Genomic DNA, 26924 nt, shown 5'->3' with positions numbered 1-26924 from the left:
TACTGGACTGTTACACCAAACCTAGGTAGGATTTGTCAGGAGCTATGGAATCACAGAATAGCCAAGACCCTTTGAAAGAATAATTGGTGTTTTAAGAGGTGAAACTTCTTTCTAAAGACTTAGAAGTCAAGGAGGCATAATTTACATGTGGTAAAAGTCACCCTTTTAAAATTAGATGCAGATATAGATATTAGCGTTCTCACAAATAGATAGTCACGTAACCACCACTGGAATCAGATGCAGAATATTTCCCTTCCCAAAAGGTTCCCTTGTACCTTCATAGCCAATTCTTCCTCTGCCCACTGATGTATAACAACCACTGATGTATTTTCTGTCCTTATAAATTTGCCTTTTCCAGAATGTCATATAAGTGGAATAACATGGTATATCTGGAATCTGGCCATCTCCCTGATCTAGCAAATCACCTGAGTGCCCGAACAGATTCCTAACATCCGATTCCACCCTAGTCCCCCTACACTTGGCTGCAGACACACTGGCCTCTGCCATTCTATGAGTGCTCTATGCACATACCCACCTTTGGTTTCTGCTCTGTTCCCACACATGGCATCATGACTAGTTCCACTCCTTCAGACCTTTGCACTCACCTAAGGTAATCTTCTCCAGAAAGACTTCTTGAGTAATACTGCACTCTCCCCTTTGCCTCCATATACTTGATCTACTTTTTCTTTTCTATATAACTACCTACCTCCTAACACACAGTGTATTTACTTACTGTGGTTATTGCTTATGGATTATTTCTCATCTCATGTACCCCTGCTAGAATATAAGTTCCACGAGTATAGAAATCTTGTGTTTTGGGGCTGGGGTTGTGACTCAGTGGTAGAGCGCTTGCCTAGCACAATATGAGGCCCTGGGTTCAATCCTCAGCACCAAATAAAAATAAATAAATAAAATAAAGGTACTGTCTCCATTTACAACTATATTTTTTAAAAAATCTTGTGTCTTATATGAAGTATTCCAAGTACTCAGATCAGTGCTTAGAACACGAGAGGTATAAAACACATAGCTGCTGAATGAACAAGCTAACCATACTGGTTTTGCATCTAAAGAAGGACTGGGTGGAAGATCTGCATGAGGTCAGATACATAAGGGTAGAATAAGAAGTTAGGAGTAAAACCTACAAGACGTAGTTCCTCTTAACAGATTTATTTGTACAGCAGTCACCAGAATTTCTGCAAAAAATACTTTTAAGACTTTCCTATTGGAGAAAGTTAATGAAACACTATATACAAAAAATATCCTGGGACACCCAACTATCTAGGTTTTTCTCTTTCTATAAACTTCTGCCTCTGTGTAAGATCACCCCAGACTGATTGCCAATTTTATTTTCTTAATCTAAGTTCTATTCTCATTACCATTTCATTTCTATTTTTTATCCTCAGGGAAAGAGAGAGCAGTTACTGCCAGGGCATTCTCACATCTTCCAAAGAAATGGCATAGGTGTTAATCTCGTATTTGTGTTTGATGTGGGTAATGATGGCTATGACTGGAGCTGCAGGTTTATTAATATGCAGGGCTCTCACCTCATTAGTGGCGATGTATGTTTTGAAGTTAAGCTGCAATGTTTGCTGTAGTGTCTGATCTGGCCTAATAGACTTTCTCACTGTTCATTTTCTTTGCTTTTACCCACAGTCAGCAATGTTATGCTTACAGAGCTCTCACATAAGCCTTCTGATAAGGACAGTTTTTCCACAATAGTTAATCTTGGTGGGAATTTCAAACATTTGTAATAATTATGTCCTCAAGTGATATCATCGCATGTTTGCTTATCTTAGAAAAAGATTCGGATTTAATTTTTGAACCAGTAATATAAAGTATAGTAAACTCTCTCCTTGGCTGGATTTGGGAGTGGGGTAGGTAGTCTTATTAACCAGATAAAGTGATCAATTCAAAACTGTAATAAAAACATATGAGCATTTGATAGATTATAGGGTATTTTCACACATACCATCTGGACCAAATATTAAAGAGGAAAATAAACAACAGCAACAACTGACTAAATATAATATGATGATCCACTATGAATAGTGACCACTATATTTGAATTCCCAACAACTCCCAGTTGACATAAAACACTACCAAATAAACTCTGGCCACACTAACAAGACTCATGGGATGGGTGGTCTGTCACTGATTATTGCCCGGATTTCATTCTATGATCTGCACTGGAAGGGCTCCAGATTCGCAACCATTTGTTCAGAAGTCATTAACTATGTAAGTTCTACAATATGTTATTTCTATGTATATTTTCTACAGCTAAAAATTCAGGAATGAATTTGGCATTCCAAGGAAGCCACTTACATGTGAGAAAGTTTGTTTTCTTTTTACAATAGGTAACTGAACATGTCTCCAGTTCTTAATTTTTAAAAATTTGGGCTCACTAAGTATAAAGCAGTGTCTTTTTTTTCCCTCCCTATGCTGGCTTTTTGGGGCAACGTCAGAAAGCAATGCTCAGAGGAGAACACAGGTACTTTGACCAAGACAAAGAAGAAGCCGAGATGATGTGATAGTATTTTGTTTCACCATCTTCTTTTCACTGTCAGGCCTCTCACAAAGCCTGGCCGGGCTCTCCCACCCCTTATGAAAAGATCTGTCTTTGATTTGACAATGTGACACATATTCAGCTAGAATTCCCGTCATCAATCAGAGGAAGCAAAAAGGAGTATATGTGCTTTTAAGAAGGTACAGCAATGAGCTTATATAGCAAAAGCGTATAAACAAGTATATTACCTACTTAATTGCCTTAGCTGAACTTAAAAGCTCTGATCTTTAATTGCCTGATTGAACTCATCTAAAAAGCTACAATTTTTTAATCAAGGAGAAAATTAAATAGCTTTTGGTAAATAAAAAGACATCTTTAATCTTATTTTTATGGAATCCAAGTTATTAAATATGGACAAAACCTCTAAAATATTAAGTTAACAGCTACTCAATCTAGGGTAAATTTCTCATTACAATGCTTTACAAAAGTCTTCAGGGACATCTGGCTTCTTCTGCTCTTCAATAAAAACACATGCTTTTAAAACCAGAAGGTAAAAGTTTCCATGAATAGCTAGGAAACTCAAAAGCTAAACATGTAAGTATATTTAATGAGGTCTATTACCACAGCCTACTGATTTCTACTGCTGAGTGCCCATGAACCACTGCTCACCACACTGTAATTCATTGGTCTTCCCTGACAGACAGGAGTAGATGCACACACACTCCCTGGTCCCTGCTGAGAACTCAATCCTTGAGGGAATTTGTTGGCACCCCACTTGGCCCTCACTCACATCTTCCCACAACAGCGGTACTTTACAGTGGGCTACTCAGTGGGAATTGGGTGGGTCAGCAAAGAATGAAAAGAGAAGTACAGGCTCAGGATTCCCTTTTGAAACCTCCGTGCCCTCAAACAGGGCAAGCATCACTTCACTGCAGCGCTCGTCCAGCACAGATCAAAAGGCCTTTGTTTAGCCTGAGTTACAACCAGGAACTGCCACTCTCTGAGAGGCTCTGGTCAAATGTGCTTGCCCACAGAATCCACCGGGTTGTTGTCTTAAGAATCTGACCCCAGACTTCATTTTCCAATCTAGACAAACCCATTTGAAACATGTCTATTAAGATCCCAATTAAGGCTGAGTAATACTCCACTGTGTATATATGCTACATTTTCTTTATCCATTCATCTGTTGAAGGGCACCTAGGTTGTTCCACAGCTTAGCTATTGTGAATTGAGCTGCTATGAACGTTGATGTGGCTGTGTAGTATGCTGATTTTAACTCCTTTGGGTATAGACCGAGGAGTGGGATAGCCGTGTCAAATGGTGGGTCTGTTCCTAGTTTTCTGAGGAATCTCCACACTGCATTCCATACTGGTTGCACCAATTTGAAGTCCCACTAGCAAAGTAGGAGCATACCTTTGACCCCACATCCTCGCCAACACTTATTATTGCTTGTATTCTTCATAATAGTACTTTAGCCTCAAAAAAATGAAATTATGGCATTTGCAGGTAAATGGATGGAGCTGGAAAATATCATGCTAAGTGAAATAAGCCAAATACAAAAAAAACCAAGGGCCAAATGTTTTCTCCGATAAGTGGATGTTGATCCATAATGGGGGGGTAGGGTGGGTAGGAAAGACTGAAGGAACTTTGGCTTGGGCAGAGGGGAGTGAAGGGAGGGGCGCAGGTGGGGATGGGAGACGGTGGAATGAGACGGACATTATTACCTTACTGCATGAATGATTACACTACCATGTGACTCTGCACCAAGTACAGCCAGAGAAAGGAGAAGCTGTGCTCCATTTGTGTACAATGTGTCAAAGTGCATTCTACCGTCATGTAAAATTAATTAGAACAAATTAAAACAAAATGAAACAAAAGATTTCAATTAAAATGAAAAACTCAGCCACTTGTCCCAAACACAGAGTAAAACTAAAACCAAATAACATAGATACAGGAATATTAGGGGTATATCAACTTGTCAGCATGATCTCTAATTTTAAAGAAAAGCCAAGTTGATTTCAGAATGTCTAAAACATAGTTCCCTACACTTTAGAGTTCTTGTTGCTACTAAGTTTTCTCAGGAAGTTATGGCTAGGAGAACTCACTGCAAGGCAGAACAATCCTGCACACCTGGAGGACAGAATGGTCTGAAGACTCCCATTTCCATGGCACAGTCCCTTTAATGAAGGTGCTGCAGCTGAGCTCTAAGTCTTCCTCTAGTTTCTTACTCAAATGGACAGCTGGTGTTCATAAAACTCAATAGAACAACAAGAACTGACCACTGAGTGAATTCCTATTAAAATGGCTTAACCACTTTATGGGCTGGTGGGTATAGGGAGGTAGAAGCACAGGGAACAGAGGAGAAATATGTCATATAATGTTAAATAATGACCCCTCAATCTTGGTGGTTAAAAAAAACATTCCATTTTTCTTTCACTCAACAGATGTGTTTATATTCTTATTTATACCCAGGGAAAGTAACACAGCTCAGTTTACTCGCCCCACATCTATATTCTGCACCAACTATAATCTAGAAATAGAGTTCCTTTAACAAAAAAAATTGATTTATGATTCCTATTTTGGGTACTGGGAACTGAACTCAATGGCACTTTACCACTGAGCTACATCCCTGCATCCCTATACACCTTCCCTTCTTTACGAGATAGGGTTTTGCTAAGATACCAAGGCTGACCTCAAACTCAAAATCCTCCTGTTTCAACCTCCCAAGTTCTGGGAATACAGGCACACATGGCTTATGATTCCATTTAATCAACATAAAAACCTTTAAGAAATGAATAGTTTATTTGTTAAAATCTAGGTATCTTTTTTTTTTGCTGCGCTGGGAATTGAACCCAGGGCCTTGTGCTTGCGAGGCAAGCACTCTACCAACTGAGCTATCTCCCCAGCCCTAGATATCTTCTTTAAGAGAAAGAATTTAATAAGAAAATTGGAATCACTAAGAATTAAAACCACTCACAAAAGAAAATAATGCTTAGTGACAGATATGATAATATACTTGATGACCTCAGTTGTTTCCTCCCTCACTTAGTTTATACCTTTAAAAAAATACTTTCCTTTAATCACATGTAATTGTATGCTGCTTTATTCCCTGAATGTACATAAAGCTAGGATGAGCAGATGTGTAAAAGTAAACAGTACTATTGTGGCATCAGGCCCTGAAGTTGCTATTTTATTGTCTCTTTCTCACTTAATAATTTGCTGCAAATAAATTTAGACATTTTGGGAATATTAAAAAAAAAAGATGAGGTTCCTTTTGCAACTTTCAGAAGTTTTCTGATTATTTTCTCATGGGTTCAGTTACTCGAGCAGGGGATTATTTCTGATGCTCTCACTAATTCATTAAAGTTTCACTCTCCAGGTATGTGAGTAATCTCTTAAGGAACAGTATATGATGAGCTGTGAAATATTAACAAAAAGCAGGATGCAACTATACAGAAAATGAAGGTTTTGTACTATCTAGAGTTAAGTAAGACAACTGGATACTGTCATTTTCATATACTATGAAATATCTTTTTATATGTTTGGTAAATGTGACTCATAAAAATATAACACCAATATTATAATATAAATGAGAGAAGGAAACAAGAAAATAAAAGGAAGAAAACAAAAATACACAACATAAGCAAACATCTTTTTGATTTTCAAGTATATCAGCTGGCATAAATGTCAGATCATTTACCCACTTTAAAAATCAAGGTTATCTAGAGAGCCTCACCCCTACCCCAAATTAAGTCAGAGCTTATAACCCAGCACATACCTCTGTGTAAAATCTTTAAACTCCACAAATAGGTAAGGCCTTTAACAACCTAAATTTATGGAAAGAAAAAACAGTACAATTATGGTTTTTATAGGAAACTTGCGACAGTTAAACATATCAACCATAATTTTCCCTTTAAAGCTCTATGTCAACCGATAAGCATTTATTGAACATCTCCTGTTTCTTTGCCAGGTTCTGTGGGGGCACCAAATGTAAAAGCTACATGTTTCTGCCTAGTGAGCTTATAATTTTCTGAAGATAAGGCATGCCAAGTGAAACAAAGAAGGCTATGTGTACCCCAAATGATCTGGAAGGCTATATACTAAACTCTTAGTGGTGTTGCAGGCAGGGGAGGTGAGGGACAGGAAAAAAGAACAAAGACTTTTTAAAATTTTCTGTACTTCTGTGTGATTTTGTTTGAAGTCAAGACATTTACAAACATGAAGAGTTTTGTTTTATTTTGGTGAGAGTGTGTGTGTGTGTGTGTGTGTGTGTGTGTGTGTGTGTGTGTGTGTTGCTGGGTATTAAGCCCAGGGCCTTACATGTGCTAAGCACATGCCCTGCCACTGAGCTACATCTTCAGGCTGAAAAATTTTTAAAAAGTTAACTAACGAAACAAAGCAGTGCATAGAATAGGAATCACTTTTCCCACCAGTAGTCAGGAAGCTTTCACCTAGGGGCTGTGAAGAAAAGAGAAGAAAAGCTTTAGGCCAAGGGAAAAAGATGTTTTCACCAAATGTGTTAAAATGTTAATCAGGGAACCTTGGTGAATCATCTGCAGGGATTCTTTGTATTATTCCTTTTTTTTTTTTTTTTTGTAAATTTTAAATAATTTCAATATAAAAAGTTTTTTAAAAAAACTTAAAAAAATATCAACTAGGAAGGAATAAATACATCAAGACAATTCTCCTGGTACAAAGCATATATGTGGAGGAGTCACACAGACAATATTGAAAGCACAGGTCACAGAAATAAAATGAGAAAATACAAACATGGGAATTCAATTTGAAGTTTTGTCTGTAATAGGCTAGAGTTAAGAATAATGAGTCAAATGAGATATTGAATAAAGATATTCTGAAGACCCTAAGTACAAAGGTTATACAAGTGTCAGCTTCTATGTGGAAAATCTAATCAGAGGTTGCCATTAAAAACCTTAAAGCCCAGCTTACATGAGCTGAAGCCCTGGGTTCAACCCCCAGAACTGCAAAAATAAAACTTGCAAAATCTTTATACAAAAATTGTTGTAAAGGAAGATGTACCTTTTATTCACAACCATTGACCTGTAGGCACATGAATATAAACTTACAATTTCAAGGTTAACAATTGATAATTAGATACCAAAAACATGAAACTCAATACTTTCAATATGAATTTAAAAGTACTCATCCTTATAGAAAATACTAGGTAGTCAGAGTTATATGAACAAGAAAACCTATCACAACGAAAAGTAACAAATGGTTTAATATATTAAAAATGACAAAAGTAGAGTTGGGGGCTAAAAATGCAAAGATTTCAATTGATCAACAAAGACTAAGAGCCAGGCCTGGTGGTGCACGCCTGTAATCCGAGTGGCTCGGAAGGCTGAGGTAGGAGAATTGCAAGTTCAAAGCCAGGCTCAGCAAAAGAAAGGTGCTGAGCAACTCAGTGAGAGACACTGCCTCTAAATAAAATACAAAATACAGCTGGGGATGTGGCTTAGTGGTCTAGTGCCCCCAGTTCAATCCCTAGTAGCCCCCACCCTCATGCAAAAAAAAAAAAGAAAGACTAAGAGCAACAGTAAAAAACAGAAATGCAAAGAGAGAAAACCAGTTTCCAAATACTGAAGGGCTAGAAGACAAAAATCTATACCAATTAATACAGAGCAGAGGTTAACATATTTTAATTGTTCTCACAGAGTAGAATGTACTCCTGAAAGATTTGTTAACATAGTATGATCAATTCTAAGATAAAAGAATACATTTTTATAATAAATGATTTCTTCTAAAGTTTGGAATAATAGACATTACAATAAAATGTGTTCTGAACAGTTAAATATAAAAAAGGAAATACCAAAATATTAATAATGCAGTGTACATTGTGTACATGTATTGAAACGTCAAAAGCACTCCATAAGCACACAATTGCTACGTCAGTAAAAAATTTTTAAAAATTTAAGTAAAAAATATTAATGACAATTTTATAACAGATGAAAACAGGGCAAAATATTTATTTAAATATTTATAAGATAATATCAATAATGAATAGGTACTAATTGGACATTATCTTATTTAACCTGGACATTATCTTATTTAATTGTTTGAGTTCTGAGGAAGTTGTGTGTTGTCAACTTAGATACTGTTTATTATAAAACCTGCCCATTATAGATAGCAAACCACTAAAATTGGTTCAACAAAACGAAATCATCTGAAAACACAAAGGGGAGGTAATCCAATATATTCAGATTGTCAAGTAGAAAAAAGGTAAAATAAATACTAAAATTTATTTATATATTTGCTAAAATTACAAATTTTTTAGAGATTCAAAAAGAAACTATTCTTCCAACTATCAAAGTAGCCTACATTTTCCTTTAAAGCATGTATCAGTGTACAATGTGCTAGAAGTCTGTCTACTGAAAATCTAGAGAGTATTATTGGCATTCAGTAGGCTAGGTTTCACAACAATGACTTGACAAAGCCTTGACACTAAAAAGTATTTATATCTGCTGTCAATCACTCACTCCTTGGCATGTCAAGTACACATCCTTTCAGGGACAACTTCAATCAACATTAGTATCGAAATACAGTACACAGTGTCAGTGCTTCAAAAAAGAGGAAAAATAAAATGTGTTAGGTGGCCTTTCCTCTTTATAGGAGACCAGATTCAAATGAATAGTGGATAAAAATCATGGAGCAAGTTGGAAGGCTGATATCAGACAGTTTATATGGATTTCTTCAAGGAAAAATGCCCTTCTGCCATACATCCTACAAGAGAAAATTTGAACAACATATCACAGAAGCTGACAGGGTCTATCCTGTAATGAACTTTGGATCTATGGGCTTGCCTTGCATGCCAGATTATTAGAACTGGAAAATAAGTTCTTGAGGAAGAAGGGATGCCTTAAATGTGGTTCCAAGACATGAAAAGAATTTGATGCTAGGTGCAGTGGTGCACACCTGCAGTACCAGCTACATGGAAGGCTGAGGCAGGAGGTTCACTTGAGTCCAGGAGTTCAAGACCAGCCTGGGTAACATAATGAGACCTGGTCTCAAAATTAATCTAAAGCAATTATATGGATTACTTTATTACTGTCTCATCTGTAATTCTCTTTCCCCGCCCCTTGTTTTCTTTTTTGGTGTTACTAGAAATCAAACCTAAGTCTCACACATGCCAGACAAGCATTCTTATCATTGAGCTCCTGCCAGCCTTTTTTTTTTTTTTTTTAACTAGTTCTTCCCTTCACTTCTCCCTCTTATTCCCTCCCCCTCAGAATCGTAGGAAAGCTGCGTGAAAGAGCAAGGGGCCTGGAGTCAGACAGCCCAGTGTTCAAATTGGCACTAATGAGACAACAACTCTAGGTAAATTATTTAACTTTCCTAAACCTCATTTTACATAATACAACATATATTCAACAATCTGAAGTTTATAGGGTTGTTGTAAAGACTAAATGACATAATATTTGTACATCAACTTATAACAATGATTGGCACAAGGAGTATCCAACATATTCCTGTTTCCCATGTTGATCCTGCTCCTTTAAACTTGGCATTAGCTAAAACTATATTCATGTGTTTTCTTGGCCTACTGAGGGGACTCAAGGGAAAGAGGTTGATGTTATCTTTGGAACATTATAGGAACGAGAACCACAAACACTGGAAAACCAACCAGGCTTGTGAGAACATGTTTTTATAAAGCGTGACCTCTGACCTATTAATCTGCTAGTCTTATTTTGATTGGCACAATCCTCCTAGCGTCAGACATTAGCCCTGTGCCAATCTGGCATGTGTAAGCTGCAACAAAGAATTTTCCAAGTTTGGGACCTACTCAGATTATACACACACACACACACACACACACACACACACACACACACACACACAATATGCTTAGAAGGCATTATACAAGCTTAAGGACCCAGCAGAGTTTTTAAAAAGTGACAGAAGAGCAAAATTATCAAAAGCATTTCTTCTACTCCAGCCATAAGCAGTTTTCATTACTATAATCTGATGAACCATAAAAGTTGGAGAAACTGGATAGGAAAAAAACCAAACCCCCAACCAAAATTTAAACATGTAAGAGCGTATTATCAATGACTTGGATGAGAACTTATTTTAACAACTGTCACTGAAATAATTTGTCATATTTTCAGCTACCCGGTAGGCAAGCCCTGTATTTAAAGCTCGACTGTCTTTCTGCTGACACAATCCACTTCATAGCCTTCCCACCCCAAGAGAAGTGGAAAGACACGTGGCCTTGCCTGGATGTGCTACACAAGAGCCAGGTGAGATTTACGATGTCCTGGAAGAACGTGCTTCTCTACAGAAGAAGGCAGGTTCTATTTTTGCCAAGTTCAATAGATAACTGAGTACACAGAACTTGTAAACTTCTTTTTTTTTTTTCAGTTGGTATTCTTGCCTTTTTTCACCCTTTATTATATTACAGTCAAGAACTGCCAAAAGCCACAAAGCATTCCATTCCCCCCTGAGATTAGAAAAGGAAATGAAACATTTTTATTTTCATCTAAAATAGTGATTTAAGTACTCAGATTTCATACTAATCCACCTACACATGTAGATTAGAAGCTACTTAGCAGCAATAGCATCAGAAAAGAAAGTTCTCATCACCCTGAGCAGTTCACACCAATAATTAGGGAGAAAAAAGGAAAGCTGTGAATTACAATGAACTAAGACTAAATAAGTGTTCATGTTGGATTAAAGAATTTGAGTTGTCAGTTTGATGTATAATGAATGTGAAAATAAGCCATTTAATTAAATGGTACATGATATAATCACTTTGTTCTGCATTAAACCACTTAAGTTATCAGAGTGCCTTTAGTTTAGCAATTGTTTACTATTATACCACCCCATGACTTCTTTTAGACACTGTTTAGCCTACATTATTCCAAATCTGAAATCTGGAACTTACACAGAAATGTTAGTTTAGTTGATATATTTCATCAGTTTATTAGTGAACATTAAAAATGGAAAAGCTTCTTTTAATGACAAAGGGAATAAGCTCCTAGTTGTAGTTGATAAAGAATGAAAAAAAACAAGAATATAAAAAAATTGCAAAAATCTTTAAGAGCAAGTAGTATTTTTTGTATGTTTTTAATAATTGAGATTTTTAAAGTATTTCCTAATTTTATGTCTGTAACTATAAAATGTCCAAAACACCAGTTTTCTTTTGAAGAGGCTGGAAATTTTAGTGGTCACTGAGCACTGTGGTCCTTGCAAACCCATGATATAGAACACTACTGTGAGAGTACTCCTGGGGCTGGGGGTCACGTGCTGTGCTGGGGGCTGGTCTATGAAGGGGAGGAAATTCAAAAATGATAAAAGCTTAAGACAGTAAGAAGAACCTGACAGTCAACTGGGAGGGAGGGGGAAAAGATACTGAGGATATAAAAATAGGCTTAACTAGAAGGATTAAATCACCCAAATTTCCCAACACTGAAGCCATATACTTACTGCTACTGCAATTCTTCCAAGGACATGTTCTGGAATTTTCCTATATACATCCAAAGATCCCCCTGCAAGAGACAAACATCTGTGTTACTACAAATGAAACTACTAGATCAGGGCACTGGGCTCCTTCTCTTTATATAATCATTGTGAGAATGTGTTTTTCTTCTTCATATGTCATGCATTAAAGTATAACTAGTTATTATGAAGTATAACTAGACATTTTTATTTTATTCTCAAGTGTGTGGTCACCTACATGAAAAAACTGAAGGACACAAGTCAAGGGCAGACTAAGAATTTGTACTTTAAAGAAATGTAAACACACACACACACACACACACACACACACACACACACACACACACGATTAAAGATCAACATGACAATTACACTCAAATTTCTCAAATGTAAACCAGGGCCCCATCTTAGAAGTTTCACATTAACCAAACAAAAGCTGGAGGATATGAGGTTTAAAACATACACAGCAACTAAAAAAGCAAAAATAGCAACATTAACATTTATCTGAATGAATGTTACTCTTCAAGTTAGGTACCAAGACCAGCAATCAATCTATTCTTAAGATACTCTCCTGGTTTTCTAGAAATTATCTTTGATGCCATTCTGAAAACTACTTTATGAGGTAAAAAGAAAAACCAGTGTCTTTATGTAATAACTTATTTTTTACTAAAATCCTTCATCTTTATCAAATACAGGTTTAAATGATTTTTGGCAGTTTCCAAAAATAAAACACTGAATTGTGAATATAATTAAGACAGGAGCCATGGTTTTTGTTTGCTTTTTCATCTTCATCAGTCTAGATATTACACAACTGGCAGATACTAAGTATTTAAAAATATCTGTCAGATGAATGAACATATGAGTGAAAATTACCATGAATCTCACCAGATAGGTACAGTTGCTCTGAAGCAATTCCATATAAGGGACCCAAACCATCACTGAAATAACCGGAATTTCACAGGTGACTATTTTGAAGAAATCAATATCCTTTTTGGAAGTATAAATATGGGTATGCTTGTTAAATTTTTAATCTCAGGGAAGTGGCATAAGAATTTCAGGCATATAGTTTCTACAGGGAACCATTACTTCACTCATTAATGATATGATGAGAACTACTTCAACAATGTATGATAACCTTTTTTAAGAGTTAAACAATTAAGGTGTAAAGCCTTTCAGTTCTATAAAGAAACTGACCAGAATATTTGAGATTTTCTTCTCATCAAAGGCTAAAAAACTCATATTTATCATTTTACTATTAGATGATTTATAAGAATACCTAACAAAGTACCAAGCTGAAGCATATCACTCTTCTGAAATGTAGTCAAGTATATTTTATAGATGTTTATATTTTTATATCTCAATTTCCTAAAGCTGAACATCAGAGAAAAAAATTATTTTTCTTTGTAAAGATACTGTATATGCACACATGAAACTAATGGCTTTCTACTTTATCTTATTTAAAGCAGTTAGAGGAAAATGATAATTCTTTTAGGTAACTTTTGCTTGAAGTTTCCAGATTCTAACAAGAAGTGGGGAAACCACAGTGTAACTAAACTTTATGCATTGGCTCTGGGGAGCTACTGGGAAAACCACAAAAAAAAAAAAAAAAAAAAAAAAAAAAAAAAACTATCTAATGAGCAGACACATCATTTACTAAAGTAGCATTTTTATTATAGATACAATGAAAGTGAAAATGTGACAGAAAACGTTTATGTTTTCATTGATCTTTCAGATGAATTGGCAGTTCCAAGGATGAATAAGTTGCAGAAGATCAAGCTTTCCAGGTAAGTACTGGGAAGACTGGGAAGTGCAGTTCACTGAACCCATCTCTTGGGAAGGGAACAGCCAGGGACACAAAACTTGGAAGTACAAACCCATCCACATGTACCAGTACAAAGTCCTAAGAGGAGACTTATTTTTACATAGAATGTGAATCAGAGTTTAATTAGCTAAAAAGATGATGGTTTCAACAAGCTGAACCAAAAAGCTAAAGATTACCTTACCACCATTATCAGCAGAATAAGCAAAGAAGGAATCCCAATTTGAGGTACTTCCCCAGTGTTTGTAAATATCCCTTTAATCTCAGGTCCTGCTTTCCTTAGCCATCCATATGGATAAATCTTTACATAGCTGGATCTGTTTCATCACTGATTCATCCTACCTTTTCCATGTGCATAAGAGATATGTCAGAGATGAAAAATAATGCAGCAGAGGGACACAGAAGCAAAAGTTCCTGTTAAGCTCTTTGGTTAGTTTAACAACTCTTACCAGGCTAAAAATGGAAGAGTGTTCTGATTTAATTTTTCCTCAGTTTTACTATCATTTCTATTCTACAAGTCTCTCTCAAAAAGTTGTGTGTGTGTGTGTGTGTGTGTTTGTGTGTGTATGCGCATGCTGGGAAACAAACCAAGGGCCTTGTCCATGCTAGGCCAAGTGCTCTACCATTGAACTACACTACAAGCCCTAAAAAAGGTAATTCTAAGACTTATTTAGTCATCAAACATTAGTGCTAAAAGTGACATTATGGATGAGTCCCCTGACTTTATTTGACAAATGGGAGAAAACTGAGTCCCAGAGATGTGAGTGTGACAGTCACGGACATGAGTCAGTTGATGGAGAACTCAGAGAAGACCTGAGCCTTTGAACTTCCCAAAGTACAAAGATATAGAAGGTTTTCCAATAATATTGCATAGTTTTAGAATCACAAAGGAAATTTTTATAGTTTAAAAAGCTCACTGCAAGGTGATGTTATTATGACACATACTGACAGTTTAATTTTAGCTGAAATGTTGGTATTCAAGACATTTAGGAATTTATTTGTGGCTCCAAGGACTTGAACATTTTGTTCACAATTTCAAGGTCACTTGTTTGCTCACTGTGACTTGCCACTTCCCTGTGTTCCTTGGCCACATAACATTCCTGGTCAGATATTTCCCTGTGTACCACTATTCACCATGGGAACCAAGAGAAAGACTGCCAGTAGATTAGCAAAAAGCCATGCCAACTGCCAAACAACTACACACTTCTGTTGATAAATCAGGGTTACCACTGTCATATAAGTAGACCAAAGGGTCCTATTACAGGGTCTGAAACAGAAAGCAGTATCTTGCACATAAGATAAATATAAATATGAAGTAATTGAAAAAGAGGCAAGAATAATTATATGAGTCCCAACATTTGCCTTAAAATGACCATGATTGTTATTAATGTCAACTAAATGAAATCACGAGCCACAAGCAAAAATTTCAGTAGAAATTGTCTTAGTTCCTGCTAGTTGAAAATATAAAAAGCCCTTTCTTTGCAATAGGGTATTTTATTTTGTGGGGGTGGAACAACATATTCCTGTGGTGGTAATTTAAATACATGTATATATACTGAGATTCACTATTTTGATGTTTCTGAGTGAACTCAGTTTAGACATAATAAGAGGTAGACTACATATCACTCCCCTACTTAGAACTTTCCAAAGGCTTTTTAATAAATTCAGACTAAAACCTAAACTTCCTTGACAAGGTGGACAAGGTCACTACAATCTTGCTCCTGTCTCCTGTTCATCTCCAGGTCCTCTCATCATCACTCTCTAGTCACTTAATCCTTCTTGATTACATCAAACGTGCACCCACCTTGCAGCATTTATACTTGATACTCCTTTGACCTTGAAGCTCTTTCCCATGACTTCCCCTGAGCTAATGCACTGACATTAAGGTGTCTGCTACAATGCCATTTCTGAAAAAAAAAAAAAAAAAACAAAAAGTCATCCCTGACCACCCTATCTAGCACCTGCTCTATTAGTCATTATCTTCCCTGCTTTATATTTTAACTGAACTTTTTCCTTCCCTAATGATGTACTGTATGTCTCTTGTCCGTCTCCCCTTCTAGAATATAAGCTCCATGAGAACAGAGATTAAGTCTTATTCATGTTCAGTCCCTAAGTTTACAACAGTTTGAAAGAAAGTGCTCAGTAAATATTTGGAAATAAATGCTATTATGAGACCAAATAAAGTAAAAAATGAGGATCTACACTAGACAATGCTAGAGTTGGGAAGAAAGTTGTTAATAAGTTTGATCACAATAGGAAGGGGAAAGAAGAAATGACAACTGGAGGGTGGTAGATAATTTTTTGTTCCTTTTGTGGGTATGTTTTGCTGTATATGGGCAAAAAAAAAAACTGTGTAATATCCTCCAATTATGATGTTCAAAAGAAATCATGTGTAAAGAACTAAAAGAAAACATGAGGCTGATGTCTTCCTAAATATAGACTATTAATGAAGAGACAAAAATCGTATATAACCAAATAGAAATTCTGGAGTTAAAAAGTACAATAACTGGGGTTGTGGCTCAGTGGTAGAGCACTTCCCCAGCATGTGTGAGGCACTGGGTTCAATTCTCAGCACCACACATAAAGGACAAAATAAAGGTCCATCAACATCTAAAAAATATTTTTAAAAAATACAATAACCAAAATGAAAAATTCACTAGAGAGGACTAAAAGCATATTTGAGAAGGCAGAAGAAAGACTCAAGGGGCTGGGGTTGTGCCTCAGTGATACAGCACTTGCTAAGTATGTGTGAGGCCCTGGATTCGATTCTCAGCACCACATTAAAAAATAAACAAAATAGTCAAAAAAATCATCTCTGAAAACAATGTCTAAAAAATAATAAAAAAAGAATCAAGGGATGTGAAGATAAGCCAGTTTAAATTATCCTGTTTAAAAAAAGAATAAAGAAAACCAAACACATTCTCAAGAGATCTGTGGGATACTATCAAGCATACCAACATACATGCATAATGGGAGATCTAATAAGAATAGAAAAGGAAAGGGGAAGAAAGAATATATGAAGAGACAGTGGACAAAATCTTCCCAAATTTGATGAAAAATATTAATCTGCATATCCCAAAATCTTCCCAAATTTGATGAAAAATATTAATATGGAGCTTCTTAAATTCCATAAAGATAGATACAAAGAAATTCATACCTAAACACATCATCATGAAATTTCCCATAGCCAATGACAAAAAGAGAATCTTGAAAGCAGCAAGAGAATCAACATATTACAAGAAATACTCTAAAAGATCTACAATTGATTATTCATAAAAAACTATGGACTTCCCCAAGCAGTCTAGCCCCCTCCAGCGGGAAACGCCTCTCTAGGCTAGCTTCTCTGGGCAGACCGCCAAGTGAGAGCCTTTCGACGCAGAGCCAGCCACAAGTCCCCAAGCCAGCGGAGACCTCCGACCCGCAAGCAGCTTCTGGGACCACGGCTGGGCAGCCAGAGACCTCTCCAGGTAGCCTTGCCCCCCTCCAGCTGCAGGCTTTTTCCATGGGGTGATCCAAGATGGCAGACTAGAGGGTGACTGCATCTCCAGTCGCTCCAGAACCCAGGATTCAAGAAAGGGAGGCATTGAGAGACTTGGACTAAAATAGAACCACGGGGTGAGCCTCCCCCACCCAGTGAAGCTCAGCTGGGGGGCAGGCCCGGATTCGAGCGGCTTATTAGAGTAGGACAGGGCAGATAGAGTCTCCCCCAGGCAGCTCTGTGCACTCTGTGGTGGGCTCCTCCCACAGGGCCAGATTCTCCAGCCTCGCGGAGCAGGCCCCCCAGTGAGAGCCCTTCTGCACAGAAGCAGCCCAGCCAGCTCTGGCCTGCCCCATTGCCAGCTCCAGCCCGCCCGCAGGTTGCTTTAGAGACCAGTACAGGGCGCCAGGGACTTCCCCAAGCAGCCCAGCCCCCTCCGGAGGGAAGCACTTTTCTAGGCTAGCATATCGGGGCAGACCGCCCAGTGAGAGCCTGTCTACACAGAGCCAGCTACAAGTCCCCAAGCCAGTGGAGACCTCTGACCTGCAAGCAGCCTCTGGGACCAGGGCTGGGCAGCAAGGGACCTCTCCAGGTCTCTCTCCCTGGAACCAGTAGCGGGCTAGGGGCAGCGTTCTTCGGAAGCACTACATTATCAAGTTAATCCAAGACTTCAGGCTACTAAAGGCTGGTAGGTGATACACTGGAAATCTACAGGGACACTATAAGCCAATAGAGGAAATCTACAATATCACAGAGTCCCACTGACATCTGACCAATATGAGAAAACAAGGGAAGAAAATGTCCGAAACAAACCTAGATACTATATCAATAAAACCCAATGACAGCACAGCAGAAGAAATGTCAGAAAGGGAGTTCAGAATGTACATAATTAAAACAATCAGGGAAGCAAATGAGGAGATGAAAGAACAAATGCAGGCATTAAATGAACACACCAATCAACAGTTAAAAGAGCAAATATGGGAAGCAAAAGAGTATTTCAATAAAGAGAGATACTGAAAAAAAATAACAAACAAAAATCCTTGAAATGAAGGAAACAATAAACCAAGTTAAAAACTCCATAGAAAGCATAACCAATAGGATAGATCACCTGGAAGACAGAACCTCAGATACTGAAGACAAAATATTTAATCTTGAAAACAAGGTTGACCAAACAGAAAAGATGGTAAGAAATCATGAACAGAATCTACAAGAATTATGGGATATCATGAAGAGGCCAAATTTAAGAATTATTGGGATTGAGGAAGGCTTAGAGAAACAAACCAAAGGAATGAACAATGTATTCAATGAAATAATATCAGAAAATTTCCCAAATCTGAAGAATGAAATGGAAATCCAAGTACAAGAGGCTTATAGGACTCCAAATATACAAAATTACAACAGACCTACACCAAGGCACATTATTATGAAAATACCTAACATACAAAATAAAGACAGAATTTTAAAGGCCGCGAGAGAAAAGAATCAGATTACATTCAGGGGGGGAACCAATAAGAATATCAGCAGATTTTTCAATCCAGACCCTAAAAGCTAGAAGGGCCTGGAACAACATTTACCAAGCCCTAAAAGAAAATGGATGCCAACCAAGAATTTTATACCCAGCAAAACTTACTTTCAGATTTGACGATGAGATAAGATCCTTCCATGATAAACAAAAGCTAAAGGAATTTACAAAAAGAAAGCCAGCATTACAGAACATTCTCAGCGAAATATTCCATGAGGAAGAGATGAAAAACAATGATGTAAATCAGCAACGGGAGGAAGAATAGCCAAATAAAGGAGAAACCAAATCATGTCAAAAAACAAAAATGAGTCCAACGATTAGGAATACAAATCATATCACAATAATAACTGTGAATGTTAATGGCCTGAACTCATCAATCAAAAGACATAGACTGGCAGATTGGATTAAAAAGAAAAATCCAACAATATGCTGCCTGCAAGAGACTCATCTCATAGAAAGAGATACCCATAGACTAAAGGTGAAAGGATGGGAAAAAACATACCATGCACACGGACACAGCAAAAAAGCTGAAGTATCCATCCTCATTTCAGATAATGTGGACTTCAAGCCAAAACTAGTCAGAAGGGATAAAGAAGGACATTACATACTGCTTAAGGGAAGCATAAATCAGCAAGACATAACAATCATAAATATCTATGCCCCGAACATTGGCTCATCCATGTACATCAAACAAATCCTTGTCAATTCCAGAAATCAAAGAGACCACAACACAATAATACTAGGTGATTTTAACACACCTCTCTCACCGCTGGATAGATCGTCCAAACAAAAATTGAATAAAGAAACCATAGACCTCAATAACACAATCAACAATTTAGACTTAACCGACTTATATAGAATATACCATCCAACAAAGAACGAATACACTTTCTTCTCAGCAGCACATGGATCCTTCTCTAAAATAGACCATGTTTTATGCCACAAAGCTACTGTTACCAAATACAAGAATGATAGAGATACTACCTTGTACTCTATCAGATCATAATGGACTGAAATTAGAAATAAATGACAGAATAAAAAACAGAAACTTCTCCAATACTTGGAGATTAAATAATACACTATTATACGATGAATGGATAACAGAAGACATCAGGAGGGAAATTAAAAAATTCTTAGAAGTAAATGAGAACAAAGATACATCATATCAAAATCTCTGTACACTATGAAAGCAGTACTTAGAGGAAGATTTATTTCATGGGGCGCATTCAACAAAAGAAGTAGAAATCAACAAATAAACGACTTAACATTACAGCTCAAAGCCCTAGAAAAAGAAGAGCAGACCAACACCAAAAGTAGTAGAAGACAGGAAATAGTTAAAATCAGAGCCGAAATCAACGAAATTGAAACAAAAGAAACAATCGGAAAAATTAACAAAATAAATAGTTGGTTCTTTGAAAAAATAAACAAAATTGATAAACCCTTAGCCACACTAAAAAAGAGAAAGAGGGAGAAAACTCAAATTACTAAAATTCGGAATGAACAAGGAAATATCACAACAGACACGAGTGAAATACAAAACATAATTAGAAGCTATTTTGAAAATCTATACTCCAACAAAACAGAAAACCTTGAAGACATCAACAAGTTTCTAGAGACATGTGAATTACCTAAACTGAATGAGGAGGACATACACAACTTAAATAAATCAATTTCAAGCAATGAAATAGAAGAGGTCATCAAAAGCCTACCAACAAAGAAAAGTCCGGGACCAGATGGGTTCTCAGCTGAGTTCTACAAAACCTTTAAAGAAGAGCTCATTCCAATACTTCTCAAAGTATTCCATAAAATAGAAGAGGAGGGAACCCTCCCAAACTCATTCTATGAAGCCAATATCACCCTGATACCTAAACCAGACAGAGACACATCGAGGAAAGAAAATTTCAGACCAATATCCTTAATGAACATCGACGCAAAAATTCTCAACAAAATTTTAGCAAATCGCATACAAAAATACATTAAAAAGATAGTGCACCACGATCAAGTGGGTTTTATCCCAGGGATGCAAGGTTGGTTCAACATCTGGAAATCAATAAATGTCATTCACCATATCAACAGACTAAAAGTTAAGAATCACATGATTATTTCAATAGATGCAGAAAAAGCATTCGATAAAATACAGCATCCCTTCATGCTCAAAACACTAGAAAAAATTGGGGTAGTGGGAACATTCCTTAACATTGTGAAGGCCATCTACGCTAAGCCCATGGCCAATATCATTCTAAATGGTGAAAAACTGAAAGCATTCCCCCTAAAAACTGGAACAAGCCAGTGATGCCCTCTTTCACCACTTCTATTCAACATTGTTCTTGAGACTCTAGCCAGAGCAATTAGACAAACCAAAGAAATTAAAGGGATACGAATTGGAAAAGAGGAACTCAAACTATCCCTGTTCGCTGATGACATGATTATATATTTAGAGGAACCTGGAAATTCTACCAGAAAACTCTTAGAACTCATAAGTGAATTCAGTAAAGTAGCAGGTTACAAGATCAATGCTCATAAATCCAATGCACTTTTATACGTAAGTGATGAATCTTCAGAAAGAGAAATTAGGAAAACTACTCCATTCACAATAGTATCGAGAAAAATAAAATACTTGGGAATCAATCTCACAAAAGAGGTGAAAGACCTCTACAATGAGAACTATACAACACTAAAGAAAGAAATTAAAGAACACCTTAGAAGATGGAAAGATCTCCCATGTTCATGGATAGGAAGAATTAATATTGTCAAAATGGCCATACTACCAAAATGTGCTATATAAATTCAATGCAATTCCAATTAAAATCCCAGTGATGTACCTTACAGAAATAGAGCAAGCAATTATGAAATTCATCTGGAAGAATAAGAAACCCAGAACAGCTAAAACAATCCTCAGTAGAAAGAACGAAGCAGGGGGTATCGCAATACCAGATCTTCAACTCTATTACACAAAGCAATAGTAACAAAAACGGCATGGTATTGGTACCAAAATAGACAGGTAGATCAATGGTACAGAATAGAGGACACGGACACAAACCCAAATAAATACAATTTTCTCATACTAGACAAAGGTGCCAAAAATATGCAATGGAGAAAAGATAGCCTCTTCAACAAATGGTGCTGGGAAAACTGGAAAAACATATGCAACAGAATGAAATTAAACCCCTCTCTCTCACCCTGCACAAAACTCAACTCAAAATGGATCAAGGACCTCGGAATCAGACCAGAGACCCTGCATCTTATAGAAGAAAAAGTAGGTCCAAACCTTCACCTTGTTGGCTTAGGAGCAGACTTCCTTAACAGGACTCCCATAGCACAAGAAATAAAAGCAAGAATCAACAACTGGGATAGATTCAAACTAAAAAGCTTTCTCTCAGCAAAGGAAACTATCAGTAATGTGAAGAGAGAGCCTACAGAATGGGAGAATATCTTTGCCATTCATACTTCAGATAGAGCGCTAATATCCCGAATCTATAAAGAACTCAAAAAACTCTACACCAAGAATACAAATAACCCAATCAACAAATGGGCTAAGGAAATGAACAGACACTTCACAGAAGAAGATGTACAAGCAATCAACAGATATATGAAAAAATGTTCAACACCTCTAGTAATAAGAGAAATGCAAATCAAAACTACCCTAAGATTTCATCTCACCCCAATTAGAATGGCAATTATCAAGAACATAAGCAACAATAGGTGTTGGTGAGGATGTGGGGAAAAAGGTACACTCATACATTGCTGGTGGGGTTGCAAATTAGTGCAGCCACTCTGGAAAGCAGTGTGGAGATTCCTCAGAAAGCTTGGTATGGAACCACCATTTGACCCAGCTATCCCACTCCTTGGCCTATACCCAAAGGACTTAAAATCAGCATACTACAGAGATACAGCCACATCAATGTTCACAGCTGCTCAATTCACCATAGCCAGATTGTGGAACCAACCTAGATGCCCTTCAGTTGATGAATGGATAAAGAAACTGTGGCATATATATATAATGGAATATTACTCCGCCATGAAGAATGATAAAATTATGGCATTTGCAGGCAAATGGATGAAATTGGAGGATATCATGCTAAGTGAGATAAGCCAATCTCAAAAAACTAAAGGACGAATGATCTCGCTGATAAGCAGATGAGTACATATAAGGGGGGGGTAGGAGGGGTTCGCGTTAGGGTTAGGGTTAGGGTTAGGTTTAGGGTTAGGGATAAGGAGGGTGGTAAGAATGGAGGAAGGAAGGACTGTATAGAGGGAAAAGAGGGGTGAGAGGGGTGGGAGGGGTGGGGGGGAAGGGAAAAAAATAACAGAATGAATCAAACAACATTGTCCTATGTAAATTTATGATTTTTAATTAAAATAAAATTTAAAAAAAGAAAAAAAACTATGGTGGTCAGAGGCAGTGGAATGGCATATTCAAATATCTATTAAAAAGATGGTCAACCAACCACTCTATACACGGTAAAACTATCCTGTAAAACATGAAGAGGAAATTAGAATATTCCGAGATAAACAAAATTGAAAGAATTAATCACTAGCTGGCCTATCCTATATGAGTTAAAATGGACTCTTTCACACTGAAGGAACATCGGATTGAAGTTAAAAGACAATAACCAAATTCATATGAAGAAATAAAGAACAATGATATAGGTCTAAATAAGTAAGTACAAAAGGTAAATATGTTTTTTACTTCTATCATTTTTCCTCCTACCTGATTTAAAAGACAACTTCATAAAAGCAATAATTATAAACCTATGTGAGACACACAATGCAAAAGAATATAATTTATAAAGCAATAACTGCACAAAAGAGAGGGGAAGAAACTGAACTCTATAGGATCAAACGTTTTGTATAGAGATGGCCCCTGACTTATAATTGTGAACCTTTCAATATTTTAGCTTTACAATGGTGCAAAAATAATAAACATTTAGTAAAAACTGTACCTGTAAGTTTGATCTTTTCCCAGACAAGAAATATGTAGTAAAATACTATCTTGCAAAATTGGGCAGAAGCAGAATGGTTCCCAGTCAGCCACATGATCATGAGGGTAAACAATCAATACATTAACCATGTTGCTAGGTTATGATATTCAGTAGGTTAAGTTTATGAAATGCATTTTTATGATATTTTTGATCTATGATGGGTTTACTGGGACATAAATTTATAAGCTGAAGAACATCTGTACTATTAAAATGACATTGATAATAATCTGAACTAAATTGTTATAAAATGTTAATTATAATCCCTAGGGCAATCAGAAACACACATACCAAAATTTTTAGAATGCAGCTAAAATGGTGCTTAGAGGAAAATTTATAGCTCTAAATGCCTTCATTTTTAAGAAAGATTTCAAAGCAATATCTTAACTTTCTATCTAAAAAGAAGAGAAAACAAAAAGAACAGCAAAACACAACAAATCAGAAAATGGAAATAGAGAATGTCAATAAAACAAAAAATTGGTTCTTTGAAAAAGAAACTGAGAATATTTTAGCAACACTGACAAAGAAGAGAGAAGACTACACCAAGAATACAAATAATCCAATCGACAAATGGGCTAAGGAAATGAACAGACACTTCACAGAAGAAGATGTACAAGCAATCAATAAACATATGAAAAAATGTTTAACATCTCTAGTAATAAGAGAAATGCAAATCAAAACCACCCTAAAATTCCATCTCACCCCAATTAGAATGGCGATTATCAAAAATACAAGCAACAGGTGTTGGCGAGGATGTGGGGAGAAAGGTACACTCATACATTGCTGGTGGGGCTGCAAATTAGTGCAGCCACTCTGGAAAGCAGTGTGGAGATTCCTTAGAAAACTTGGAATGGACCCTCCATTTGACCCAGCTATCCCACTCCTTGGCCTATACCCAAAGGATCTAAAATCAGCATACTACAGAGATACAGCCACATCAATGTTCATAGCTGCTCAATTCACAATAGCCAGACTATGGAACCAACCTAGATGCCCTTCAATTGACGAGTGGATAAAGAAACTGTGGTATATATACACAATGGAATATTACTCAGCCATAAAGAATGACAAAATTATGGCATTTGCAGGCAAATGGATGAAATTGGAGAATATCATGCTAAGTGAGATAAGCCAATCTCAAAAAGACAAGGGACGAATGATATCGCTAATAAGTGGAGGATGACACATAATGGGGGGGAGGGAAGGGTTAGTGTTAGGGTTAGAGTTAGGGTTAGGGAGGGGGGCAAGTATGGAGGAAGAAAGTACTGTATAGAGGGTAAAGAGGGGTGGGAGGGGTGGGGGGAAGGGGAAAAAATAACAGAATGAATCAAACAACATTATTGTATGTGGATTTATGATTACACAAATGGTATGCCTTTGCACCATGTACAAACAGACAGGCAACATGTATCTCATTTGTTTACAATAAAATAAAAAAAAAATAGCATATTCCCCAGATTATAAACTAAGGATTATATAAAAAAAAAAAAAAAAAGAGAGAAGACTCAAATTACTTCAACTTACTAAAATCTAAAATACAGAACACAACTACCAATTTTCCAGAAAAAAAAAAAAAACTATATGAGAATATTAGAAACAATTGTACACCAACAAATTAGATAACTCAAATGAAGTATTATTCTAATATAAAAACTAGACAATGACATAATAAGAAAACTATAGATCAATATCTCTTATAAACATGGATGCAAATATTCTCAACAATGTGTGTGGTTAACATGCAAAAGGCTCTGGGTTTAATCCCAGCATCACATACACACATACACACAATCATCAATAATATATTAGCAAACTGAATCTAGAAATACATAAGAATTCTACATCATAACCACATAGAATATTGACAGGATTCCAAGGTTGTTTCACCATGATCAAATCAATTAACATAATATGCTATGTTAATAAAATATATAATAATTTCAAAAGACAGAGAAACTCAACAGTTTAATATCTTTTAATGATAAAAAAGAGTACTCAACAAAATAGAAATAGAAGGGAATTTTCTCAACCTCACAAAGTATAATTACCAAGACCCACAGTAAATATCATGCTTACTAGAGAATGACTGAAAGCTTTCCCTCACAAGATGAGGAGCAAGAAAAGGATGTCTGCTCTCATTATTTCTATTCTAGCCAGGGTAATTAAGCAAGAAAAAGTAAATAAAATAAAAAGCATCTAGATCAAAAAGGGAGAAAGAAATAAAATTTCCTCTATTTTCTGATGGCATGATATTGTATACAGAAAACCCTAAGAAAGTCACACACACACACACACACACACACACACACACCTACCAAAGTTAATAAACAAGTTCAGCAAGGTTACAGGATACAAGATCAATAAGCAAAAAACAATTATATTTCTATACACTAGCAGAGAACAATCCAAAAATAAAATTAAGAATTCAAGTTACAGTATTATTTTTAAAAATATTAGGAATAATTTTAACAAATAATTGCAAAACTTGCACAATGAATATTATAAACCAAAAATTGAGATCCAAATAAGTGGAAAGACATTCTATACTCATGAAATGGAAGACTTAATATTTTTAACACAGCAATACTCTGCGAATTGATCTACAAATTCAATGCAATCCCCACCAAAATCCCAGATGGCTTTTTTAAAGAAATGAATGATGGTTCTAAAATTCATATGGATTTACATTTCTCAATTTCAAAACTTATTATAAAACAATAATAATCTAGAGTAATTAAGCATAAGTAATCAAGTACAATGTGGTACTAGAAGAAAGACAAATAGATCAATGGAATAGAATTCAAAGTACAGAAATACATTTCATGGGTCAATTAATTTTCAACAAGGCTGGCATGAAAATTAAAAGGGGGAAATAGTCTTTTCAACAAATGTACTGATATAAATGAATATTCACATATAAAGGAATGAATTTGAACTCCTATCTCACAACATATGTAAAAGTTAACTCAAAAAATGAACTCAAAACATATATATAAAAGCTGAAATTATAAAATAGTTGAAGGAAATAGGTATAAATTTTTGTGCTGTTGGATTATACAAAGGTTTCTTACATAGAACAACTGAAGCAACAAGTGTTGGCAATGATACAGAGAAATTAGACTCTTTATACTAGATGGTGTGAATGCAAACTAGTATAAAATGGAACAAAA

General features: G+C 36.3%; 1 protein-coding gene across 6 annotated transcripts in view; it reads right to left on the bottom strand.

The window, feature by feature from the left end:
• The window catches only part of MAP2K5 (mitogen-activated protein kinase kinase 5), a 241415-nt gene that overhangs the window by 125934 nt on the left and 88557 nt on the right, over positions 1 to 26924 (bottom strand). For all 6 annotated transcript variants that reach the window (XR_013762228.1, XM_079129590.1, XM_079129591.1 and 3 more), the window contains 2 exons: positions 11945 to 12006; positions 6282 to 6330 (listed from right to left, as the gene is read on the bottom strand). Coding sequence is in view for 5 of the 6 variants with exons in the window: in XM_079129590.1 (XP_078985716.1) it covers positions 6282 to 6330; positions 11945 to 12006 (111 nt within the window). In the remaining variant the exon portion in view is untranslated. The remainder of the gene's footprint in view (positions 1 to 6281; positions 6331 to 11944; positions 12007 to 26924) is intronic.

Source organism: Sciurus vulgaris, assembly GCF_902686455.1.
Source record: "Sciurus vulgaris genome assembly, chromosome: 2".
Taxonomy (NCBI): domain Eukaryota; kingdom Metazoa; phylum Chordata; class Mammalia; order Rodentia; family Sciuridae; genus Sciurus; species Sciurus vulgaris.
Note: the sequence above shows the minus strand (reverse complement) of the source record. Positions and strands in the feature narration are given on the sequence as shown.